The 23929-nt window shown below is 35.8% G+C and overlaps 2 protein-coding genes across 5 annotated transcripts in view; one reads left to right on the forward strand and one right to left on the reverse strand.

Moving 5' to 3' along the window:
- The window catches only part of GATAD1 (GATA zinc finger domain containing 1), a 50479-nt gene extending 33175 nt beyond the window's left edge, over positions 1-17304 (forward strand). For both annotated transcript variants that reach the window (XM_089917635.1, XM_022585778.2), the window contains one exon: positions 1-17304. This exon is cut by the window's left edge and continues 23549 nt beyond it. The gene's annotated coding sequence lies outside the window, so the exon portion shown is untranslated.
- The window catches only part of PEX1 (peroxisomal biogenesis factor 1), a 72892-nt gene that overhangs the window by 8738 nt on the left and 40225 nt on the right, over positions 1-23929 (reverse strand). For all 3 annotated transcript variants that reach the window (XM_022585790.3, XM_089917631.1, XM_089917630.1), the window contains 8 exons: positions 22822-22956; positions 19719-19783; positions 17160-17302; positions 16974-17077; positions 16008-16184; positions 14684-14914; positions 13472-13666; positions 13070-13200 (listed from right to left, as the gene is read on the reverse strand). In XM_022585790.3, the coding sequence (XP_022441498.3) occupies positions 13070-13200; positions 13472-13666; positions 14684-14914; positions 16008-16184; positions 16974-17077; positions 17160-17302; positions 19719-19783; positions 22822-22956 (1181 nt within the window). The remainder of the gene's footprint in view (positions 1-13069; positions 13201-13471; positions 13667-14683; positions 14915-16007; positions 16185-16973; positions 17078-17159; positions 17303-19718; positions 19784-22821; positions 22957-23929) is intronic.

Raw genomic sequence — 23929 nt, forward strand, 5'->3', positions numbered from 1 at the left:
ATCATTAGTGTCCTTCCTTCTTTCTTTATAGCCTTGTTTTAAAGTCCATTTTGTCTGATGTGAGTATTGCAAACCGTTTCCTTGTCATTTCTGTTAGCGTGAAATAACTTTTTCCATCCCCTTTCATTTGTATCATTTTTCTTAGATGCCACATAAAAGCAATATAATATTTGTCTTTCTGTCTTCACTCAGTATGACAATCTCTAGGTCCATCCATGTTGTTGCAATGCCATTATTTCATTTTTTATGGCTGAGTAATATTCCATTGTATATATGTAACACTTCTTTATCCATCTGTCGATGGACATTTAGGTTGTTTCCATGTCTTGGCTATTGTAAATAGTGCTGCAATGGACATTGGGGTGCAGGTGCTCTTTCAGACCATGTTTTTCTCCAGATATATGCCCAGTAGTGGGATTACTGGGTCCTATGGTAGTTTTATTTATAGTTTGTTAAGGAACCTCCATACTGTTCTCCATACTGGCTGTATCAATTTACATTCCCACCAACAGTGTGAGAGGGTTCCCTTTTCTCCACACACTCTCCAGCATTTGTTTGTAGATTTGCTGATGATAGCCATTTTGACTGGTGTTAGGTGATATCTCATTGTAGTTTTGATTTGCATTTCTGTAATAATTAGCGATGTTGAACATCTTTTCATGTGCCTCTTGGCCATCTCTTTGTCTTCACTGGAGAAATGTCTATTTAGGTCTTCTGCCCACTTTTTGATTGTTGTTTGTTTTGATGATATTAAGCCATATGAGCTGTTAGTAAATTTTGGAGACTAATCCCTTGTTGGTCCCATTCTGTGGGTTGTCTTTTCATTTTGCTTATGGTTTCCTTTGCTTTGCAAAAGCTTTTGAGTTTAATTAGGTCCCACTTGTTTATTTTTGTTTTTATTTCCATTACTCTGGGAGACAGACTGAAAAAGATATTGCAGTGATTTATGTCAGAGTGTTTTCTGCCTATGTTTTCCTCTAAGAGATTTATAGTGTCTGGTCTTACATTTAGGTCTTTAATCCATTTTGAGTTTACTTTTGTGTATGGTGTTAGGGAGTGCTCTAATTTCATTCTTTTACATGTAGCTGTCCAGTTTTCCCAGCACCATTTATTGAAGAGGCTGTCTTTCCTCCACCGTATAGTCTTGCCCCCTTTATAGTAGATTAATTGACCATAGGTGCATGGGTTTATTTCTGGGCTTTCTATCCTGTTCTGTTGATCTATATGTCTGTTTTAGTGCCAGTACCAAAATGTTTTGATGATTGTAGCTTTGTAGCAGAGTCTGAAGTCAGGGAGCCTGATTCTTCCAGCTTCATTTTTCTTAAGATTGCTTTGGTTATTCGGGGTCCTTTGTACCTCTGTACAAATTTTACGACTTTTTGTTCTAGTTCTGAGAAAAAAGGCATCGGTAGTTTGATAGGGATTGCACTGAATCTGTAGATTGCCTTGGGTAGTAGAACGGTCATTTTGACAATATTGATTCTTCCAATCCAAGAACATGGTATATCTTCCCATCTGTTTGCTTCATCTTTGACTTCTTTCGTCAGTGTCTTATAGTTTTCAGAGTAAAGGTCTTTTGTCTCCTTAGGTAGTTTTATTTCTAGGTATTTTATTCTTTTTGATGCGATGGTAAATGGGATTGTTTAACAACAAAAGATCAGAAATTCAATAGAGTATAGAAATGCAATATAGGGACTTCCCTGGTGGCGCAGTGGTTAAGAATCTGCCTGATAGTGCAGGGGACACGGGTTCAATCCTTGGTTCAGGAAATCCCACATGCCGCGGAGCAATGAAGCCCATGAACCACAACTACTGAGCCTGCATGCTAGAGCCTGCGAGCCACAATTACTGAAGCCCATGCACCTAGAGCCTGTGCTCCGCAACAAGAGAAGCCACTGCAATAAGAAGCCCGCACACTGCAACAAAGAGTAGCCCCTGCTTGCCGCAATTAGAGAAAGCCAGCACACAGCAACAGAGACCCAACACAGCCATAAATAAAAAAATACATGCGTACATACAAAAAAAATAAAAGAATCTGTCTTACAATGCAGGGGACACTATTTCAATTCCTGGTTGGGGAACTAAGATCCCACATGCCACAGGGCAACTAACCCATGTGCCACAACTTGAGAGCTCATATGCCACAACTACAGAGCCTGTGCACCATAACAGCCCACGCACCACAACTAGAGGGAAGACTGTGCACTGCAATGAAAGATCCCATGTGCCACAACTAAGACCTGACACAGCCAAATAAATAAATATAAAAAAAAATTGTAGTCACCCTTCTATTTAAAATTTTAAAAAAAGGAAATGCAACAGATTTCTGTGTATTAATTTTGTAACCTGCAAATTTACCAAATTCACTGATGGGCTCTAGTAGTTTTCTGGTAGTGCCTTTAGGATTTTCTATGTATAGTATCATGTCATCAACAAACAGTGACATTTTTACTTGTTCTTTTCCAATTTGGATTCCTTTTCTTTTTCTTCTCTGGTTGCTGTATATAGGACTTCCAAAACTATGTTGAATAGAAGCAGTGAGAGTGGACATCCTTGTCTTGTTCCTGATCTTAGAGGAAATGCTTTCAGCTTTTCACTGTTGAGTATGATGTTTTGCTGTGGGTTTGTCATATATGGCCTTCATTATGTTGAGGTATGTTCCCTCTGTGCCCACTTTCTGTAGAGTTTTTATCATAAATGGGTGTTGAATTTTGTCAAAAGCTTTTTCTGCATCTACTGAGATGATCACATGGTTTTTACCTTTCAATGTGTTAATGTGGTGTATTACAGTGATTGATTTGCGGATATTGAAAAATCCTTGCACCCCTGGGATAAATCCCATTTGCTCATGGTGTGTCCTTTTAATGTATTGTTGGATTTGCTTGCTAATATTTTGTTGAGGATTTTTGTGTCTATGTTCATCAGCGATACTGGTCTGTAATTTTTTTTGTGGTCTCTGTATGGTTTTGGTATCAGGGTGATGGTGGCCTCATAGAATGAGTTTGAGAGTTTTCCTTCCTTTGCAATCTTTTGGAACAGTTTCAGAAGGATAGGTGTTAACTTCTCTCTAAATGATTGATAGAATTCGCCTGTGAAGCCATCTGGTACTGGACTTTCGCTTGTTTGGAGTTTTTAAATCACAGTTTCAATTTCATGACTTGTGATTGGTCTGTTTATATTTTCCATTTCTTCCTGTTTCAGTCTTGGGAGATTGTACCTTTCTAAGAATTTGTCCATTTCTTCCAGTTTGTCCATTTTATTGGCATACAGTTCCTTGTAGTAGTCTCTCATGATCCTTTGTATTTCTGTGTCCATTGTAACTTCTCCTTTTTCATTTCTAATTTTATTGATTTGAGTCCTCTTTTTTCTTGATGAGTCTGGCTAAAGGTTTATCAATTTTGTTTATATTTTCAAAGAACCAGCTTTTAGTTTCATTGATCTTTCCTATTGTTTTCTTTCTATTTCATTTATTTCTGCTCTGATCTTTTATGATTTCTTTCCTTCTACTAACTTCAGGTTTTGTTTGTTCTTCTTTCTCTAGTTGCTTTAGGTGTAAGGTTAGGTTGTTTGTGATTTTTTGGTTTCCTGAGGTAAGACTGTATTGCTATAAACTTCCATCTTAGAACTGCCTTTGCTGCATCCCATAGGTTTCGGGTCATTGTGCTTTTGTCTGTAGGTATTTTTTGATTTCCTCTTTGATTTCTTCAGTGATCCATTGGTTGTTCATAGCATATTGTTTAGCCTCCACATGTTTTTTACATTCTACATTACACTTTCTTGTAATTGACTTCTAATCTCATAGTATTGTGGTCTGAAAAGATGCTTGATATGATTTCAACTTTCTTAAATTTACAGAGGTTCACTTTGTGGCCCAGCATGTGGTCACTCCTGGAGAATGTTCCACGTGCACATGAGAAAAATGTGTATTCTGCTACTACTGAATGGAATGGTCTATAAGTATCAATTAAGTCCATCTGGTCTCATGTGTCATTTAAGGCCTGTGTTTCCTTATTGATTTTGTGTCTGGATGATCTGTCCATTGATGAAAGTGGGTTGTTAAAGTTCCCCACTATTACTGTGTTATTGTCAATTTCTCTCTTTATGGCTTTTAGTATTTGCCTTATATATTGAGGTGCTCCTACACTGGGTGCATATATGTTTACAATTGTTATATCTTTTTGGATTGACCCCTTGATCATTATGTCCTTCTTTGTCTCTTGTAACAGTCTTTATTTCATAGTTTATTTTGTTTGATATTAGTATTGCTGCTCCAGCTTTCTTTTGATTTCCATTTGCATGGAATACCTTTTTCCATTCCCTCACTTTCAGTCTGTATGTGTCCCTAGGGCTGAAGTGGGTCTCTTGTAGACAGCATATATACGGGTTTTGGTTTTGTATCCATTCAGTCAGTCTATGTCTTTTGGTTCAAGCATTTAATCCATTTACATTTAAGGCAATGAAAGATATGTATGTTCCTATTGCCACTGTCTTGTTTTGGTTTGGTTTTCTATGTCTTTTTTCTTCCCTTCCTCTTTTGTTCTCTTGTGGTTTGATAACCATCTTTAGTGTTGTGTTTGGGTTGCTTTCTTTTTTGTGTGTGTATCTATTGTAGTTTTGGGGTTTGCTGTTCCCATGAGGTTTTGATATAGCAATATATATATGCACAAGGTTGTTTTACGTTGCTGGTCTCTTTCCCGCCTAGAGAAGTTTCTCTGTCAAATCTGAATGAGAGCCTTGCTTGGTAGAATGTTCTTGGTTGCAGGTTCTTCCCTTTCTTCACTTTAAATATATCGTGTCACTCCCTTCTGGCCTGCAGTTTCTGCTGAGAAATCAGCTGATAACCTTACGGGAGTTCCCTTGTATGCTATTTGTCATTTTTCCCTTGTTGCTTTTAATAGTTTTTCTTTCTCTTTAATTTTTGTCAATTTGATTACTATGTGTCTTGGCATGTTCCTCCTTAGGTTTATACTGCCTGGGACTCTCTGTGCTTCCTGGACCTGGATAACTGTTATCTTTCCCATGTTAGGGAATTTTTCAGCTATTGTCTCTTCAAATATTTTCTCAGGTCCTTTCTCTCTTCTCCTTCTGGGACCCCTATAATGCTAATGTTGGTGCCTTTAATGTTGTCCCAGAGGTCTCTTTGGCTGTCTTAATTTCTTTTCATTCTTTATTCTGCTCTTTGGCAGTGATTTGCACCGTTCTGTCTTCCAGGTAACTTGTCCATTCTTCTGTCTCATTTATTCTGCTATTGATTCCATCTAGTATATTTTTCATTTCAGTTATTATATTGTTCATCTTTGTTTGTTCTTCTAGGTCTTTGTTAAACATTTCTTGTACCTCCTCGATCCTTGCCTCCATTCTTTTTCCGAGATCTTGGATCATCTTCACTGTTATTATTCTGAATTCCTTTTCCGGTAGGTTGGCTATCTTCAGTTCACTTTGTTCTTCTGGGGTTACATCTTGTTCCTTCATCTGGGACATACTCTTCTTCCATCTGATTTTGACTAACTCCCTGTGACTGTGGTTTCTGTTCCACAGGCTGCAGGATTTTAGTTCTTCTGCTGTCTGCCCTCTGGTGGTTGAGGCTGTCTAAGAGGTTTGTGCAGGCTTCCTGATGGGAGGGGCTGGTTCCTGCCCCTTGGTGAGTGGGACTGGGTTTTGTCCCTCTGGTGGGTAGGGCTGTGCTCAGGGAGACTTTAATAAGCCCCTTGGTCTGCTGACGGGTGGGGCTGTGTTCCCACCCTGTTGGTTGTTTGGCCTGAGGCATCCCAGCAGTGGAGCCTACAGGCTGTTATGGTGGGGCTAACAGTGGCCTCTGGGAGGGCTCAGACCAATGAGTACTTCCCAGAACTGCTGCTGCCAGTGTCTTTGTTCCCTCAGTGAGCCACAGCTGCCCCCCACCTCTGCAGGAGATCCTCCAATACTAGCAGGTAGGTCTGGCCCAGTCACTAAAAAAAGTAGGTCACTACTTTTTTTCCTGAGTCCTGGTACACACAAGACTGTGTGTGCCCTCCAAGAGTGGAGTGAGTTTCCCCCAGTCCTGTGGTAATCCTATGATCAAACCCTGCTGGCCTTCAAACCCAGATTCTCTGGGGACTCCTCCTCCTGTTGCCAGACTCCCATGCTAGGAAGCCTGACATGGGGCTCAAAACATTCACTCCTGTGGGATAACTTCTTGGAATAACTGTTTTCCAGTTTGTGGGTCACCCACTCATCAGGTATGGGATTTGATTTTATTGCAGTTGCACCCTTCCCACTGTCTCACTGTGGCTTCTTTGTCTCTGGATGTAGGGTATCTTTTTCAGTAAGTTCCAGCGTTTTTTTGTCAATGGTCGTTCACCAGTTGGTTGTGACTTTTGGTGTTTTCGTAGGAAGAGGGTGAGCTCACATCCTTCTACTTCATTGTCTTGAGCTAATCCTCCATCCCCTTACTTTCAATTCATGTGTGTCCTTTGCCCTAAAGTAGGTCTCTTGTAGGCAGCATGTTGTAGGCTCTTATAGTAATCTTTTGATTTCCATCATAATTAAAAATCCTCATGTAGTTGGATAGGTGGGTCAGCCCCTTGATTGCATTCAGGCTGCAACCCAGTTCTTTGAGGAAGTAAAACAGACTGTCCTTATTTTACAAATTGGAGTCTGCAAAACCAGAAATGTGGCTCTAGAAACAATTCAAAAGTTCATCTCACTTTACCAATCCCCAGACCTCCCCTATTCATTTCAAAATGCTTGCAGATACTGTAAAAGATCAGGATGTTAGAAGAGAACTGTTCTAAAAAGATAGATAGGAAATTTTAAATAGTAGTAACCCTACACTTCTGATAATAAAGAAATATACCTTAAAACTCCTAGGAAAAGGAAACAATCAGCAAAACAAAGAGATAACCTACTGACTGGGAGAAAATATTTGCAAATGATATGACCAATAAGGGATTGATATCCAAAATATATAAAGTGTTCATACAAGTCAATATCAAAAAAACAACCTGAGTAAAAAATGGGCAGAGGATCTGAATAGACATTTTTCCAAAGAAGACATACAGATGGCCAACAGACACAATCTCTAATTATCAGAGAAATGCAAATCAAAACCACATTGAGGTATCACCTCACACCTGTCAGAATGGCTATCATCAAAAAGATTATAAATAACAAATAATGGCAAGGATGTGGAGAAAAGGGGACTGTCCTACAGTATTGGTATAAATGAACGTTTGTGCAACCACTATAGATAACAGTATGCAACCCAGCAATCCCACTACTGGGCATATACCCTGAGAAAACCATAATTCAAAGAATCATGTACCACAATGTTCACTGCAGCTCTATTTACAATAGCCAGGACATGGAAGCAACCTAAATGTCCATCAACAGATGACTGGATAAAGATGTGGCACATATATACAATGGAATATTACTCAGCCATAAAAAGAAACAAAATTGAGTTATTTGTCATGAGGTGGATGGACCTAGAGTCTGTCATACAGAGTGAAGTCAGAAAGAGAAAAACAAATAGTGTATGCTAACACATATATATGGAATCTAAAAAAAAAATGGTTCTGAAGAACCTAGGGGCAGGACAGGAATAAAGACACAGATGTAGAGAATGAACTTGAGGACATAGGGAGGGGGAAGGGTAAGCTGGGACGAAGTGAGAGAATGGCATGGACATATATACACTACCAAATGTAAAATAGCTAGCTAGTGGGAAGCAGCCACATAGCACACGGAGATCAGCTCAGTGCTTTATGTCCACCTAGAGGGGTCAGATAGGGAGGGAGACACAAGAGGGAGGAGATATGGGGGTATATGTATAGCTGATTCACTTTGTTATACAGCAGAAACTAATACACCATTGTAAAGCAATTATACTCCAATAAAGATGTTTAAAAAAAAACAAAACAAAATGGAGGTGCCTCAAAGAACTAAAATTATAGAACTACCTTAAGATCCAGCAATTCCACTCCTGGGTATATATCCAAGGAAAACAAACAGTAATTCAAAAAGATAACATGCATCCTAATGTTCAAAGCAGCATTATTTAGAATTGCCAAGTTATGGAAGCAACATTAAGTGTCAATCAACGAACAACTGGCTTAAGAAGATGTAGTATGTATACACAGTGGAATGCTACTCAGTCCTTAAAGAAGAATGAAATACTGCCATTTGCCACAACATAGATGGACCTAGAGAATATTATGCTCAGTGAAGTAAGTCAGAAAAGACAAATACTCTGTTATCACTTATTTTGGAATCTAAAAAATAAAACGAATGTACGAAACAAAACAGTAATGGACTCACAGATATAGAGAACAAACTAGTGGTTACCAGTCGATAGAGGGAAGGAGGGAGGAGCAAGGCAGGAGCTGGGGATTAAGAGGTACAAAGCAACAAGGATAGATTGTACAGCACAGGGAAATACAGCCATTACTTTGTAATTTTAAATGGAGTATAATCTATAAATATTGAATCACTATGTTGTACGCCTAAAGCTAATTTAATACTGTAAATCAACTATACTTAAAAAAAAAAAAAACTCCTATGAGAAAACTTGCATTCTTCCTCTGTCCCTTGAAGATGTAAATCTTATCATGTCTTTGAAATGTAAACACCCAGGAGATAGCTAAGGTACTGCCTATAATCACCTGAGACTGGGGGAAAAAAAAGGAGTTGAGGGGAAGAGGCTTTTAGAAAATAGACTGCTATAAAAACTTCCATGGCTAAAATTTTGGGATGGAAGCTACAGGGTCTGTTTGTCTGTGTGTGTTTATGTTACGTCTATGGATATGTTATGTATATGTGATACTTTTCTACCTCTGGATGAATATTGCCAAAATTAATTTGTAAAAAGATTTAATTGGCTTAAAGAAAAACGGACTCATCAAATTTAATATTTCTAAACTCTCAGAAACATACTACAAACCAATCCAAATTCTTCTCAAGTTTATGTGATCTGGGATAATTTTCAGTAAATAAAAGCTAGTTTAAGTATGTGTCTGTTACAAAATTTGCCATGGTGGCTGTTTTAATGTCTCATGAAATTTTCATAAGTAATCTAAATATGATTGTTTAAAACTTAACTAGTTCTTAAGTGAACTTCTCAACAATAATTAAGTTTTATGATATGTCTACTTAAATAGTTTCCAGAATCTCTTTGGTAACTTATACCCTTAGAGTTTTGGTAAGTGATGAAATTTCTTTGGATATCTTGATCATTTCTAAATAAAATACTGAAACATTAATTATTGAACATTTATTTACTTTTGGATTCTTACTACATAGGAACTAAAAATACTTGGATGTATAAATAAATGTGTCCTATTCTACAATGAAGAATTGTACTGTTAAAGTGTATTCTTTTAGAAATTATGAAATGTATGCATTAATTTGCTAGTCTACAGAATGCTGGTGTACAGTTCACAATTACTAGAAATTAAGGTTTAAGTGTTAAGAATTCTAATTTATATAATTAAAACTGAGAAATAATAAGGAAAACAACTGTATGCAACTCTATTCTGATTGATTCAGAATAGGAAAGCGAATAAAGGACAAACTAAATGGGTATGGAACATTGGAGAGAGACTTTTACTTTGTCAAGCTGGCTAAAATGGAAGGAAATTATTATAAGGGTTCTAAAAAGTAAGTTTTAGTTTTATAAAGTACACTACTGATATTAAAACTTCTCTTTCAGGACAAAATTTTTTTGGACTATTGGTCTGCTATTGATAAGACTGTGAAAGGTTTTTCTTTACCTTTTAAGTAGTCTGCCTAGAAAACAAAGAAAAATAACTTCCTGTGCCTCATGTCTGACTGCTTAAGAAAATGCTCTTCTCTAAGGTGCTTTTTGTTGTTTGTTTTACAACTATGTAACTTTCTGTATTTGCCTGCAAAGTCTTTAATTGTTGCTTTGGTTAAGTGAATAGTATTGTTTAACAGTGACCTATGATAGTATGGTGTTTTAAAACCAAATATTTTTGACAAATCTCTCCAAAATCAAAGTCTAAATAAGGCTTTTTGACCTTTAACTCTGGGATTTTCCAGAGGGCCCCTGGAACGTCTCATAAGATTTGTTCTCTCTCTCCCCCTTATAAAAAGAGAGATATAAATTAGGATTACTTGATATATTATTTAATGGGAAACACTGAAATAATACTAAAAGTTATATTTATATGGATATGTTATTATATGGATGTTATTAATGTCTTATAGAAACTATAAAATTCCTAAATATCTGATATGTAATATTATCAACCATAATTCCAGTTGTCTTAAAATACTGTGTCATAGAAATAACCAAATTTCCTTATCAAATGCTTTATAATGAAGTTTCATCAGATCTTTAACCATGGACATTTTTAAGTCTCTTGTCGTTTATCGTTATTGTAAAAGTGTTCCTGCAAAAGTGCTTCATCTTCAATGAGACTCATGGAAAGGACTCTAACAAGAACAGGTTTCTGATAATTTTCAATTTATACCACTGAATTAGGTAAGAATTTGCAGAACTCTAATGGGGAAACTGATGGCTTCATAAAACTAACAAAAGATCCGTAAAAAATTAACTACATGGGACTGAATGAACTACTGAGGATCATTATAATTTTTATGACTTTGTTTGAAACATTGCTATGTTTTGTTTTTCCAGATTTAAGGAAACCTTGTTCTTTTCTCTTAAGCTATCAGTAATTTGGTAAAATATACCTTTGTGAACAAAGATGAAACATGTTTTTCTCCTACCTGATCCCTCCAGAATTCAGAAACTGAGTATTCTTATTTTCATGGATACAGTTATTTCCATAAGTCCAATAAGAATCCTTTCTCCTCATAACAGGACACAATTGGAAACCCTGGTTATATCCTCAAGGCTTTGACTGGAATGTCTTATTTGAGACTGTGCATAGAACAGAAAAACTAGACGGTTTTAAGGAACTAAGGTTGATTTTATGGAGCCAATAAACCTCCTTGGAAAACCAGCCTGGTATCTTGCTTACAGAGTTCCCAGTAACCTTACCAGGTGAGTAAGGAAGGTTATTTCCTGGCAAGTACAAGGACTTCAGGCTATTTTGGGGACCTCTAAAAGAGAAATTAACCCAAATACAGTTGACCCTTCAACAACACAGGGGTTAGAGGTGCCAACCCCACCCCTCCACCCTCTAACCCCCTCTAAACACAGTCAAAAATCTGCATATTTATAGTCAGCCCTCTGTACCCACAGTTCTGCCTCCACAGATTCAACCAGCCATGGATTGTGTAGTACTGTAGTGTATGTTTATTGAAAATCTGTATAAGTGGACCCACGCAGTTCAAGTCCATGTTGTTCAAGGGTCAACAGTACATAGCTATTGCAAGCGAAATCTGATGGTAAGTCCTTGGCTCGGCTTCCTAGCCTCAAGAGGCTTTTAAAAGGTCAATCTGAGATTCCTTATGAAAATTTCCAGGAAAGGAGATTTAAAAGCATCTATATGGTCCATTACTGTTCTTGTCGAACTTATGTAAAAAATCAGGCCAAGTTTAGTGCAACTAGAATGAAAATAGTTTAGTCTTACCATGGTTTTCTTTGTTAAGTCTTACCATGGTTATCTTTGTTAGAAATGGGGGTCACTGTAGAGAGAGAAATCATGTTTCAGTAATACACCTTTGTGGATATCAGATTCTAGTGCTGTTAATTGTCTTTGACGTTTGCGTTTCTACCTGTAAACTAGACTGGATCCTGAATTATTCTAGTTTCCACCCCAAACTGCCATGTGGATTATTTTGACTTAAAGGGAATCAAGACCTAGCAGACTTAAGAAAAGCTTTTTACCTGTCCCTTAACTGCCTTAAAAGAATTTAGATACGGGGCCTGTACCAGAATGAGCTATTACCAGAGATAACTTTTTTAATCTCAAAAGACTTATCTGCATGACAGGACAAATGTCTGATTACCAAACACCTGTTCTTCCCATTTTCCTGTGAATTACCCTCCTCCCCTTTGAAGTCCAGGCCCTTATCTCTGTCCTTAGCTCAGGACAGTATATAAGCCTCAACTGCCTGACTGACTTTAGTCTACTATTTTTATGCAGATCCTGAATGTACAAAATTAGTTTTTCTCCTGTTAATCCATCTTATGTCAATTTAATTATTAGACCAACCAAAGAATCTAGAAGGGAAGGGAAAATTTTTCTACCCTTTCAGTGTACACATACATGTGCATGCATACCCCCAGAATATAGCAAAATTCAACAAGAAAGTTGTAACTTCTAAAGACCAGGAATACATTTCTTTTTTTTCCCCATTTTAACTTTCTTTAAATTGAGATATAATTGACATATAAGGTTATATTAGTTTTAGGTGTACAACATAGTGATTTGATATATGTATATATTGTGAAAGAATTACCACAATAAGTATAGATATCATCCATCATCAACTCAGTTACATTGCTTTTTCTCGTGAAAAGAATTTTTAAGATATATTCTCTTAGTAACTTGCAAATATATACTACAGTATTGTTAACTGTAGTCATCATGCTGTACATTACAGAGGAATGCATTTCTTGAATTAAGCTGAATCATTGACCTAGAATGATTCCCAGTCTATGGGTCTCAGACTCCAAAGTTACTAGTGAGACAACTGCAAGCCTATAAATTCAAATGTATATTAAACACGGTCTACAAGTGAATAAATGTGAATGTATTTAAATGGTCTTTAATTATTGAGATTAATAAAATATAAATTATTTTGAAAACAAAAGTTATATTTTCATAATTTTTGGAAACTGTATAGTGGAATCATTTTGGGCTTTTGATTTTCCTTTATTTTCTTTGATGCTTTTAAAATTAAACCAAGTCATTAACCAATTCATCTGATTATATTTGAATTATTTATAATGAAAATTCATTTATAATGAAAATTCATTTTTGACTTCTATATTCCTGAAGTTTTGGGGTATTTAAACGCATGGCTACTAAGCAAATGTTTTGAATTGCTTTTAAATATTCAAAGTATTATTTGTGATTTTAAAAGAACTTTAAAAGTTTGAATAACTGTCACCTGTAATAATATCTATACTTCTGGATCAGAATCTTTTACTTACAGCTCAGCAAAGTTCTTCCAGTCATCTTCACTGATGGATGGCCTTGTGTGACTGAGCGCAGTCATTAAATGTGACTGACTAATAGCCAGACTGGTTCTGATGGGGCCTGGTTGGTTAAGGGCATCATCCTCCTTAAATAAAAAAAAAAGACAAAAGTTAACTTAGAGACATGATGGAAAAGGAAGTCCAAGTGTTATTTCTTTTTGCCAGTTTTCTTAGCAGACTATACATTCCCTTTCTCATAAGATTACTAAAAATTGTTAGCACATCATCATTTGACTGATGTGTTTCAGTCCCTTGTTTATAAAGAGAGCTCATTTACCAATCAAAAAAATACATATCAAAAAGGAAAAACAATTTTTAAAAAGTTTTACAATTATAATGAAGAGGAAAAAGCCATACTCCAATTTGGCTTTGGTATCTGCCTTTGATAATACTGATATCTGCCCGCAGTTGATCTCTTTGTTCCTGTGTGAGCTCTTGATAACCCTCTGGTGAGGCTGTTCTGAAGACTGGGGGTCGTGAGGACTGATCTTTCCCAGGAACTCCAGGAAAATCCCGAGTCATGGAGCTTGGTGCTGACAGGCATTGTGAGCTCTTCGTTGTTAAGCATAATAATGAGAGAAGGAAGGGAGAAGGGGAGAGAGGAAGGGAGGGAAAAAGAGCAAAGGAGAAAAAAATTATTTATCAAAGATAGAATTATGAACTTTAAGCAATAAAACTTTAACATGGGTAAGCTTACATTTTAATTAACTGAAATTAAGCAAGTTTAAAATACGTTTCATATTCTATAAAGGTTCATCTATACCTATGTTGTTGAACCACCACAGTAAAAACTGCCAATCATACAAGGTTTTTATAATGCTTTGTTATTAAATCCACCACAAATGCCCTAATGATAGGGTATATACTAAGGTTCTGGGACATTTCTACATGTAAGTTAAGAAACAGAAAACAAAGACTAGAATTAAAACAGCTTACTATTCTTGAGAATAAAAATGGGTTATGTTTATATTTTTTAAAACATAATAAAGGAAATTTACCCCCAAATTACTAAATATTTGTAAAAATGTTAACCACTAAAGCAACAGTGAACCACTGTTAATTTTTTGAGATATGTGTCAAATGCTATTTTAGTTTAGAAAAACAATTATATTGCCCAAATTTAATCTAAACATTTTCCTTGTTGAAACATTACTACTACTAAGTTTTTCACTGTCCTTATATTTTCCACCAGAAGTATTACCAATAGATAACATTTGGTTGTTAGAATTTTTGACATTATTGTACCAAATTTCTCATTATCCTCAACTGTTCTACAATAACAGAATTTAAGTTTAATACAAAATAAATCTGCTACTAAAGATGTTTTAAAGCCACTAATGAAGGGAGAAAAACCTGAAAGAAACCAAAGGGTAATCACAACCACTGGCTACTTCGGCTCCCCTTACTGCCAGCTCTGTCTTAACATGGAGTGAAAATGATTAGTGTAAGAAAAGACTGTTTTACTGAAGGACAAACCAACCAGAAAGAACATGTGGGGCTAGTTAGGACATAAATTACACCAACATACAGCTGTCTATTTCAGAATTGTACAGTGACTGCACAAGGTACCAAATCAGAAGAGGTTCCGTTTCCAAGTTCTGATTCATAAGAGCTTCCAAAGTAGAGCCGATACATATTGAATTTTGATTCATCTGGAAGCACCTCAGACATCTCTAGAGAAACAAGGGACTGCTCTAAGCCACATTCTCCATCTCCAGCTGAATCATCAGAGCCACTGCTGTGGTTAAGAAAAACCATTGAAGACAGACTCAGGTCACTATCAGAGCTGGAACCTCCATCCTAAAACACACAAAAGGACAACCAGTTGTAAAGCTCTAAATAGTCCACAATTCAAAAATAAACCACACAGAGACAGCATTCTAATAGACCAGTACAAGGAAACTTGAGGCATTTTTTTTTTACGAAAGCTCTTATTGATTCTCTAATGGTTCTGAGTCACATCGCAAAATTTTAACTATTAAAATAAGGAAAGACCATATGGAATGTGTAGATAACTTGCCAACCATCTCCCCCAAAACTAACAAAGCTAGGACTCAGACCTCGATTTTATTTTCATGTCTCTTTCAATTCACATTTTTCTTCTCTGAAATGATAAAGCACTCTATAACATGGCTGATTCATCATTATAGAGTAGTTCACTTGTAAACACCTTTTTTCCCCTTTCATTAGCAGAAAAAAAACTTCAATGGCTTGCCAAAATAAACAGCAAAAACTTGGCAGTATCTAAATTTAGTCCCTGCAAGAATCTCCAACAAAATATAGCAGAGGGGAGTATACAGTTGAAAACCCTTCCCAGAAAATATACGGTAAAGTCCATAATGTGGCAGAGATCAAATTATTTTCTGCCAAAATTAAAGTATTATCCTTAGAGAAAAAAACTGATTCTAGGGCTGGAGAACAGATAAGATAAACCTAGAACATCTTGTTGTATAGGGAAGTAAGTAAGTGATCAAAGGATGATGAGGACATATCAAAAGGACACAGAAGCCATCCAAAAGGGGCTCCTATTGGCCATATCTGGGACAATTTGAGTTTCAAAATAACTATCTGATGATCTTTTTTAAAAGTAAAAAACAAATTTAAAATCTCAATATAATTCTTACCTCAATTCAAAGAATACCCTTCCACACACCAACATATTTTGCCGATAGTGAGGTAATGTTAGAGAAACAGACACCAAACTCTTCATATAATTACAAGTTCTCTGCAAAGCCAATATTCCAATTATGGTACACTCGACTAAAGGTAAATTTCTATACAGTTAACTAAAATTGTTAAAAAGTAGGAATTTCTTTTAAGGTTGAAATTTTGACACTGAACTGCTCATATCACTCATAAGACACCATAGTAACGATCTCCTCATATAACTCACCTGCAGCCCACAGGACAGCAGCCTTCCATGTAAGGCCTCTAACTGGGCATTGTAAAGTAAAGCTTTCAGATCAGCTCCCGTAAAGGATTTGGTTACTGATGCCACGTTCTGAAGGTCCACATCATCTGCCAGAGGTAGAGAGTCACTGAGAACGTTTAAAATTTCAAGACGTGACACCTGAAGGGAGAAAAACTAATTGATTTAACAAATAAAATTGAATATGTTATTTTAAACTGTGTCTCTTAGGATTTTTCTTATAAATTCACTTCATATATCTTATAAGCTTTACAAATAAGTTGAGGAATGTACCAGTAGGCTACATCTATCTTCCTTGGAACTTTTTCCCTAACAGAAGGAACATAGGAAAATGAATGAAAATCAACATTCTTAACTATTTAGTGTAAATCATTTCTAATTCAGACAGTGCTTATTTTCTAGATTTGGGCAAATGAGCCAAGAAAGTGTTTTGAAAGAAAAAATAACTGCTACATGTGATATATAGACATTTTATACCTTTGACTATTCATCTGTCTATTTCTTCTTTTACTCATTCATTTCTAAATTTGGGAAAAAGAGCTCCATCAACATAGGACTAGGAAAAAGTCATATCTCTATGTAACATGCATAGATGCTTCCTAGTCCTATGCTTGATTCAGTATCAGTCTTTTGTCTGGATAATGAGGTGTGTGATCTTTGAACACAGGGAACATGGACATGCAATATTTGTTTTTCCAATTGGCCAACACTGAAAGAGTATAACGTTTTCAGACTTGCATGGAATGGCTGGGCCAAAAAAAGGCTTTGCATCTAATTCAGAATCTTTTCATGCTGTAAGAAAGCACTGACTAAGGCCTTTGCTGAAAGCTGGTCTTCTAAGGATGACTTCTATTACCTGGCAGAAGTAAAGTTCACAAGGAAAGAGTATAGCATTTGTTGGATTTTGGACTCAAAACATGAAATTGTCACCTGATCAGGAGGAGGACAGTATACACATTTATCTAGTCGGCCAGGCCTGAGCAGGGCAGGGTCAATCAAGTCAGGGCGACTAGTGGCAGCCAATACATAAACACCTGGGGGGGGAAATAAAAATCCTTTACTAAATCCTGGTGCAATTTTGTTATAAGAAGATATTTCTGTATTTACAATTATTACCCTGTAAGCCTTCTACTCCATCCAACTGAGTCAGCAACTGGTTAACTACACGATCTGTAACTCCTGTATTATCGTGGCCTCGTCGAGGTGCAATAGATTCAAATTCATCAAAGAAAAGGATGCAGGGCTTTGCAGCCTGTGCTCTGGGGAAACAAACAGTATTTCCTATCTGAATAGGGCTTCAGAGTTTGCAAAGTAATTTCACATATATATCTATATCTGTATACACATACATACATATATATATATTTATGTATTTATTTAATTCTTCACAACAAACCCTTAAGGAAGGCAAGGCATATGTAATTATCCTTGTTTTCAGTAAACCAGGTCTTAGAAAGGTCAGGGAAGACAAATGCCTTCTGGACAGAGACTAAAACAAAAACCAGTCTTACTCAATGAGTGAAATGCTTCTTTGATTCTTATTACAAGTAAACTCTTTTTAATATGCTTATTGGCCACCGGCACTTCTTTTGTGCAATGTCTCTTCATGTCTTTTGTCCATTACATTTTGGCGAGCTTAGTACTTTTATTTTGTAAGGCTCTCTATAAAATATATTTTAGTTATATATATTACATTTTTTTCTAACTTGAACTTTGACATATAGTTTTATTAATTTATTAACTAATTTTGTTTTCATTAAAAAGAAGGTAACATAAGTTCCATCTCTGGTAAAATGATGGACTAGATGTCTAAAGAATTGCCCCTAATACAAAATATCTGTCATGGTGACGGAAAAAACCCAACAAATATCTTAGTAAATACATGGCAAGTAAGATAAATCTGGGGCCAACAACACACTGGATTACCTGTGCCTTGAACGTTTGGCAAAACTCTCTTAAAAAACCAACTCGGTCTGATGTTTGATTTATGCAAGGATTTTTAACTAGCGCCCATTGTTTTCCTACCTCTACAAGACTATTCAGATTTTGTTTCTTCCTTGCTTGACTTTGGTCAAATATATTTTGTCTATGTTACCCAAGTTTCAAAAACACTGGCATAAAGTTTATAATATTATTTCACAATATTCCCTTATTATCTTTTACATTTCTGGTATATCTTTAGTCTTGCCTCCTCCCCTTTATCCCTAATGTTGTTTATTCATGCTTGCTTTCTTCTTGATCAGTCTTGCTGGAGATCAACTGTATCAGGTTTACAAAACATATTTGGGTTTGTGAACTTCTCTACTGAATTGTTTTCTATTTCACTAATTTCTGTTCTTTATTATTTCCCTCTTTATTTTCATTTATATCTGTCTTTTTCTAATTTCATGAGATGGATACCTAGTGATTAACTTTCAGTCTTTTTTTCTTTTCTAAAAATTAAAAGCTATATTTTCCTTGAAATAAGTTTTGCAGTATCTCACAATTTTAATAAACAGCATTTTCCTTATTAGTGCTCATTATTTTCCATTAGATCTCTTCTTTCACTTATGATTTATTTAGTTTTTAAAAAAATATCTAAATGTATGGGGGGGCTTATCCTTTTCTTGATTATTTTAACTTGTGTTTTCAGAAAATGGAGTCTGTATGATACTATTTCTTTGAAACATTGCAATCACTATGTATGGCCTGACATATGGCCAATTTTCAAAAATGTTCCAGGTGTGCCTGAAAAGAATGTGTATTCTCCGATTGTTGGGTACATGTTCTAAATATGCTTACATCAACCTTGCTGAATATGTTGTTTACATCTTCTAAATGTTTACTATTTTTTTAAACTATTTTTTCACTAACTAATTACCGAGAACTGTGTTAAAATCTTCTACTATGAAGGTGGAGCTGTCAATTTCTCCTTGGAGTTCTATAAATTTTTGCCTTAAATATTTTGAAGTTACAGTATTAGATACAAATAATTTTATAATTGTAATATATTTCTGGTAAATTGAACCTTTTGTCAATATGTGGTTGACTGTCTTTACCTGTAATAGGCTTTTCTGGTAATATTCTTTTCTTAAATTGGGTGGTAGCAATACAAGAGTTCATTTTATTATTCTTTAAAATATATATGTACATTATATATATTCTCCTAATTGCATATTTTATAATAAAATTTTAGTGGAATGGAACAAAGTAGCTCTTTCATTTAGAAGCTTCCTGTAATCCCATCACATTTAAGTAATTTTTTTACTCTTAAATATTAGCTTCTGTATTCATATGTATTTTTATATAAATGCAGTAATAATTATACTCTATTTTAATTACATTGACCACATGGAATCTTAATTTATAAAAGAGATAAACTGGGGTAATTATGTGCTTCATATACTTTGAGAATCCTTGAGTAACCACTTATGATTCCACTTTCAGCATTTCAGAAATATTTCTATTGTAAATATAAAACCAAATAATTTCCAAAACTTAATTATCAAAAATGTTTTATATTTAAGTGGTATTTGGTAAAACAGTGAATTTTTGTTCTTCAGTTTATTAATAACCCACATAAATCACAGGTTTCAAACATCAGTTTTTCATAAAAACAACTGAAGACCAAAAAGCATTGACTGATAAATAACCACAGAGCCAGTTACTTTAAAAAAACATTCACTGGTAACTAACCTAATAAAAATATCCCGTACAGCTTGTTCACTTGCTCCAATATATTTGCTGAGTAACTCTGGTCCCTATTAGGTAAAATAAAATTAAATTAGAATTCATTCAAAACTATCTAAAAACAAAATATACTTTTTGTTCATGACTAAGTCTAAATGCAATATTAGAAAAATTTTAATATAATTAATGGATTTCTCTGAACTACATTTAAAAAATTAATGCGGCTGGACTAAATATCATACCACAAGTTCTATACCTGGTGTTTCCTTTGCTTAGAACATTTGTCCCCAGATAGTCTCATGGCTCATTGCTTCATTTTATTTAGATCTCTGACAACATGCCACATCCTCAGAAAGGCCTTGTCTGACAAACCCATCTATGACTCACTCCAGTTACTTTACACCTCCTTCCCTTGACTGTTTTCCTACCTAGTACCTACCACCACCTGACAGTATATTATACATTGAATGTGTCTGTTTATTGTCTCCCTCCCTCCATTAGTAGAATATAAGCTCCGAAAAGGCAGTTTTGTTCATTACTGAATCCCCAGTGCCAAAAACAGTGCCTGCTACATAATAAGTACTGAATAATTATTTGTTTAGTAAGGTAATGAATGGTTTAAAAAGGGAAAATGTTCCATTTATCTCAAATCTTTGGAGACTCCAAAAAATATGTAATGTGACATGAATTACTTTAATTAGCATCTTCAGTAACTGAAACCAATTTATTTGCTCAGAAGTTGAAGAATATATCATTTTTTCTAAAAGTCAACTGACGAAACTTTCAAAACAAACTTTACTACATATAACAATATCAATAATGAGGACGGTCTTTCCTTAAATTGGGATATTTTAAAAAACTGAATAGGCCCTAAAGTGATCTCCAATGAAAAATCATTACATTAAAAAGACCAAAAAGTGATCAGGATATGTGACCAAAATAAAGAATTTCTAATACTCAGCCATCTAGGTAGCTATTAATATACTAGTATTTGATTATACTTTCTCAGTATAGTCAGAGAACTACAGAGGATGGAACAAGAAACAACTAAGGCAAAGTATTAGGAAAAAGGCAACATACTGGTGTCAGTGAAAGGGCTGTCTTTGATACATGCCTCCTAGGATCCACCCAGACCTACACAGCCTCAACTCTCTACCGAAACCTGTGCATTGAGAACTCATCCCAAATGTGATTTGAAGATTTACTAAAGGGAAGAGATAAGATGTCCTCCCTAATGGAACAATCTAAAATACAACAATATTTGCAAGTGTTAATCTTGAAAATTATATGTAAAAAAAAAAAGTAAAACTACATTCTAGTGACAAGTAAAAAAGAAGAATATGGTCATAGTTATTCCAAATTCCAAAAAAAGAAGATAGGAAAATTTAAAAGTTATAGCTCTCCATCAATGCCAGGATACCCACATAACCAGCTCAGAAAATCTCATGTGATAAAAAGAGGGTAGGCATAACCCAACTGCAAATTAATAAACTGGCTTTCAGATTATAAATCAATTTTGAATAAGTTTACAATACAGGTTTCCCTCACTTTTTGAAGTTTGCTTTACACTACTTCACTTTTATTAAAGACCTACATTAGTAACTGTTTTCGCTAACAAAGAAATCCAAAGAAAATGTTCACGTTTATGAAAAAGGGTGAAAAGCGAAAAGCATTCAGTGTTTGTCCCGCTGTGAGCTGTTGGAGAGGCAGAACATACCCCAGCGGCAACAGTGGCGCCACCAAGCTTCTTTCTAGGGAACTACACGCAGCATCAAGCCATCATAGTTTTGAACTGTGTCTGGGAGCATCTGTGCTTTATCTCGATTTATTTTGTTCATCCATTAGCAAGATGTGTCCAATTGCTTCTCTGTTTTCTACCATTTCAGTTTACAGTAATGTTTCATAGAAACACTCTACTTCCGGATGGTGGGGGGAAATCTGCATATGACTACTTTGCCTTGAAATGTAATCACTCTTTGGCAAACAAATATTGCTGGGGTGCTGAAGCTGTACAGATAAGACAGCACATCCCAGACCATAATGACACACCAGTGGTGGAGTGTGAAGCAGTACCCAAAATGATCTGCTAGCATGTCCTTTAATGACCATACTCACCCTATATCTGAAAAAATTTAACTTGGTGTGACACAGCAAGGGTGAAATATAGCCAACAAATAAAAACCCCAGCTTCCTGCCTTAGTGTGGTCTCCAGCCCCTAGTCTTCTAGGTTTTCTTCCCCCTTCAAGTTTGCTCTTTTATCTGATTATTTAGGCGTAATTCTATTTTATAATGCATGAAGATCTGCCTTAAGCAAGAACATAATAAGCCCTACAAAAGAGAGATGCCTCATTATTCAATTTCCCACACAGTTTAACTAATAGATGGATCACTGCTCCTACTAGTTTTCCAAATATGAGATTAACCCACTATCGAGAAACATAAATGGTGTTGGCGAGGATATGGAGAAATAGGTATACTCACTCACACACTGCTGGTAGGAATGTAAAATGGTGCGGTCCTCAAAAACTTACACGTAGAATTACCATATGACCCAGAAATTACACTCCTGGGTATATATGTATTCCAGAGAAATGAAAACATATGTCCACATAGAAATTTATACACAAATGTTTATAGCAGCATTATTCATAACAGCCAAAAAATGGGAACAACCCAAATGTCCACCAGTGATGAATGGATAAACCAACTGTGGCATATCCACACCACCTTAAAAAAGACTGAATATCATCCCGCCATAAAAAGTACTGAACTACTGAGGCATGCTACAACTTGGATGAACCCTGAAAACATTATGCTAAGTGAAAGAAGCCAGACACAAAAGGTGACATATTGCATGATTTCTTTTATATGAAATAGCTAGAACAGACAAATCCATAGAGACAGAAAGCAGATTAGTGGTTGCTAGGGGCTGGGGGAAGGAGAATGGGCTGAAAAAGTTTTGCAACTAGAGAGAGGTGCTGGCTACACAGCATTGTGAATGCACTAAATGCCACTGAACTGTACACTTTAAAATAGTTAATTATGTAAATTTTCCCTCAACTAAATAAAAAAGAAAAAAGAAGAGAAAAAAGATAAATGCCAAACATACCTTGACACTAATAAAATTCATTCCACTCTCTCGTGCAATTACTCCAGCTAGTAAGGTTTTTCCTGTTCCAGGAGGACCATACAACAGCACTCCTGTCCTTTGTCGTATGGGCAAGTTTGCAAATAATTCTGGGTACTGAAAGAAAAATATGACAAAGAGCTCAACTCTAAAACAAATGACTAAGCAGTGGTCAAAGTTCAATGTATAGAAAAAAGTACTTGGGTGGTAACAATGGCCATCTTTATGACAGTACAATGATAGAAAAAAAATTCCTACTCAGAATAATAAATGAACTCAAAGGAACTACCACAGATTTTTCCCAATTGGACCATGGAATACATTCCACATAAAAAGCATATAAATGCATCAGAACTTCTTTCCATTTTTTCCTGTTTTTTTTTTTTTCCAAACATTATAATAGTACTACATTAAGAAAATAAAACCCAACCTTTTAATAAGTATACTGCCTTCCACTTGTATGGTTCATGGGGCAAGTTATGACAGCTATGTATATTCAAATATATTCAATCAAAGAAAGAAAATAAATAATAGAGAAGCATGTGTAATTATAATTGACAGTAAAATCTCCCAAGAGTCTCAATGCTGAACAAGTAACTGACTGCTTCTAAATTATCTTCTAAATCACCAGCTTCTCAGCAAGAAAATTTTTTGAACAGGTGAGCCAAACATCAGGCTACTGTCAGCAATCTCCTAGTCTCCTCTATTAAGTACACCTATTTAGTCCCACGTGTTGACAAAATTTCAACCTCATCTCGACCTCCATTCTAATCTGAGGGAGGCCCCAAAGTCAGCACTTACGCAGATGGCCTCACGTACCTGGCCCGGGATGTATCTGGATACTGATGTTTGGTGCCCAGACCCAGCATTTGGGGTCATGATCCGCAGGCAAGTACTTCCCACGCCCCTGTTCTCCCAAACAGGCTTTAACCCCCAGTCCTGGGCTGCACTCAGTATGTCCCAGGCCCCAACAGACAGTTCCCAGGACTGTCTGTAACTGAGGTCCTTACATGTAACTGAGATCCTTACCCATTTCTTTATCTCTTTGGATGGGCCCCTGATCTCATGCAAAGATCCTTTTCTCTCAGGT

This window comes from Delphinapterus leucas, chromosome 9 (assembly GCF_059928025.1).
Source record: "Delphinapterus leucas isolate spDelLeu-1000000601 "Yukka" chromosome 9, BTC_Dleu_Yukka2, whole genome shotgun sequence".
Lineage (NCBI taxonomy): Eukaryota > Metazoa > Chordata > Mammalia > Artiodactyla > Monodontidae > Delphinapterus > Delphinapterus leucas.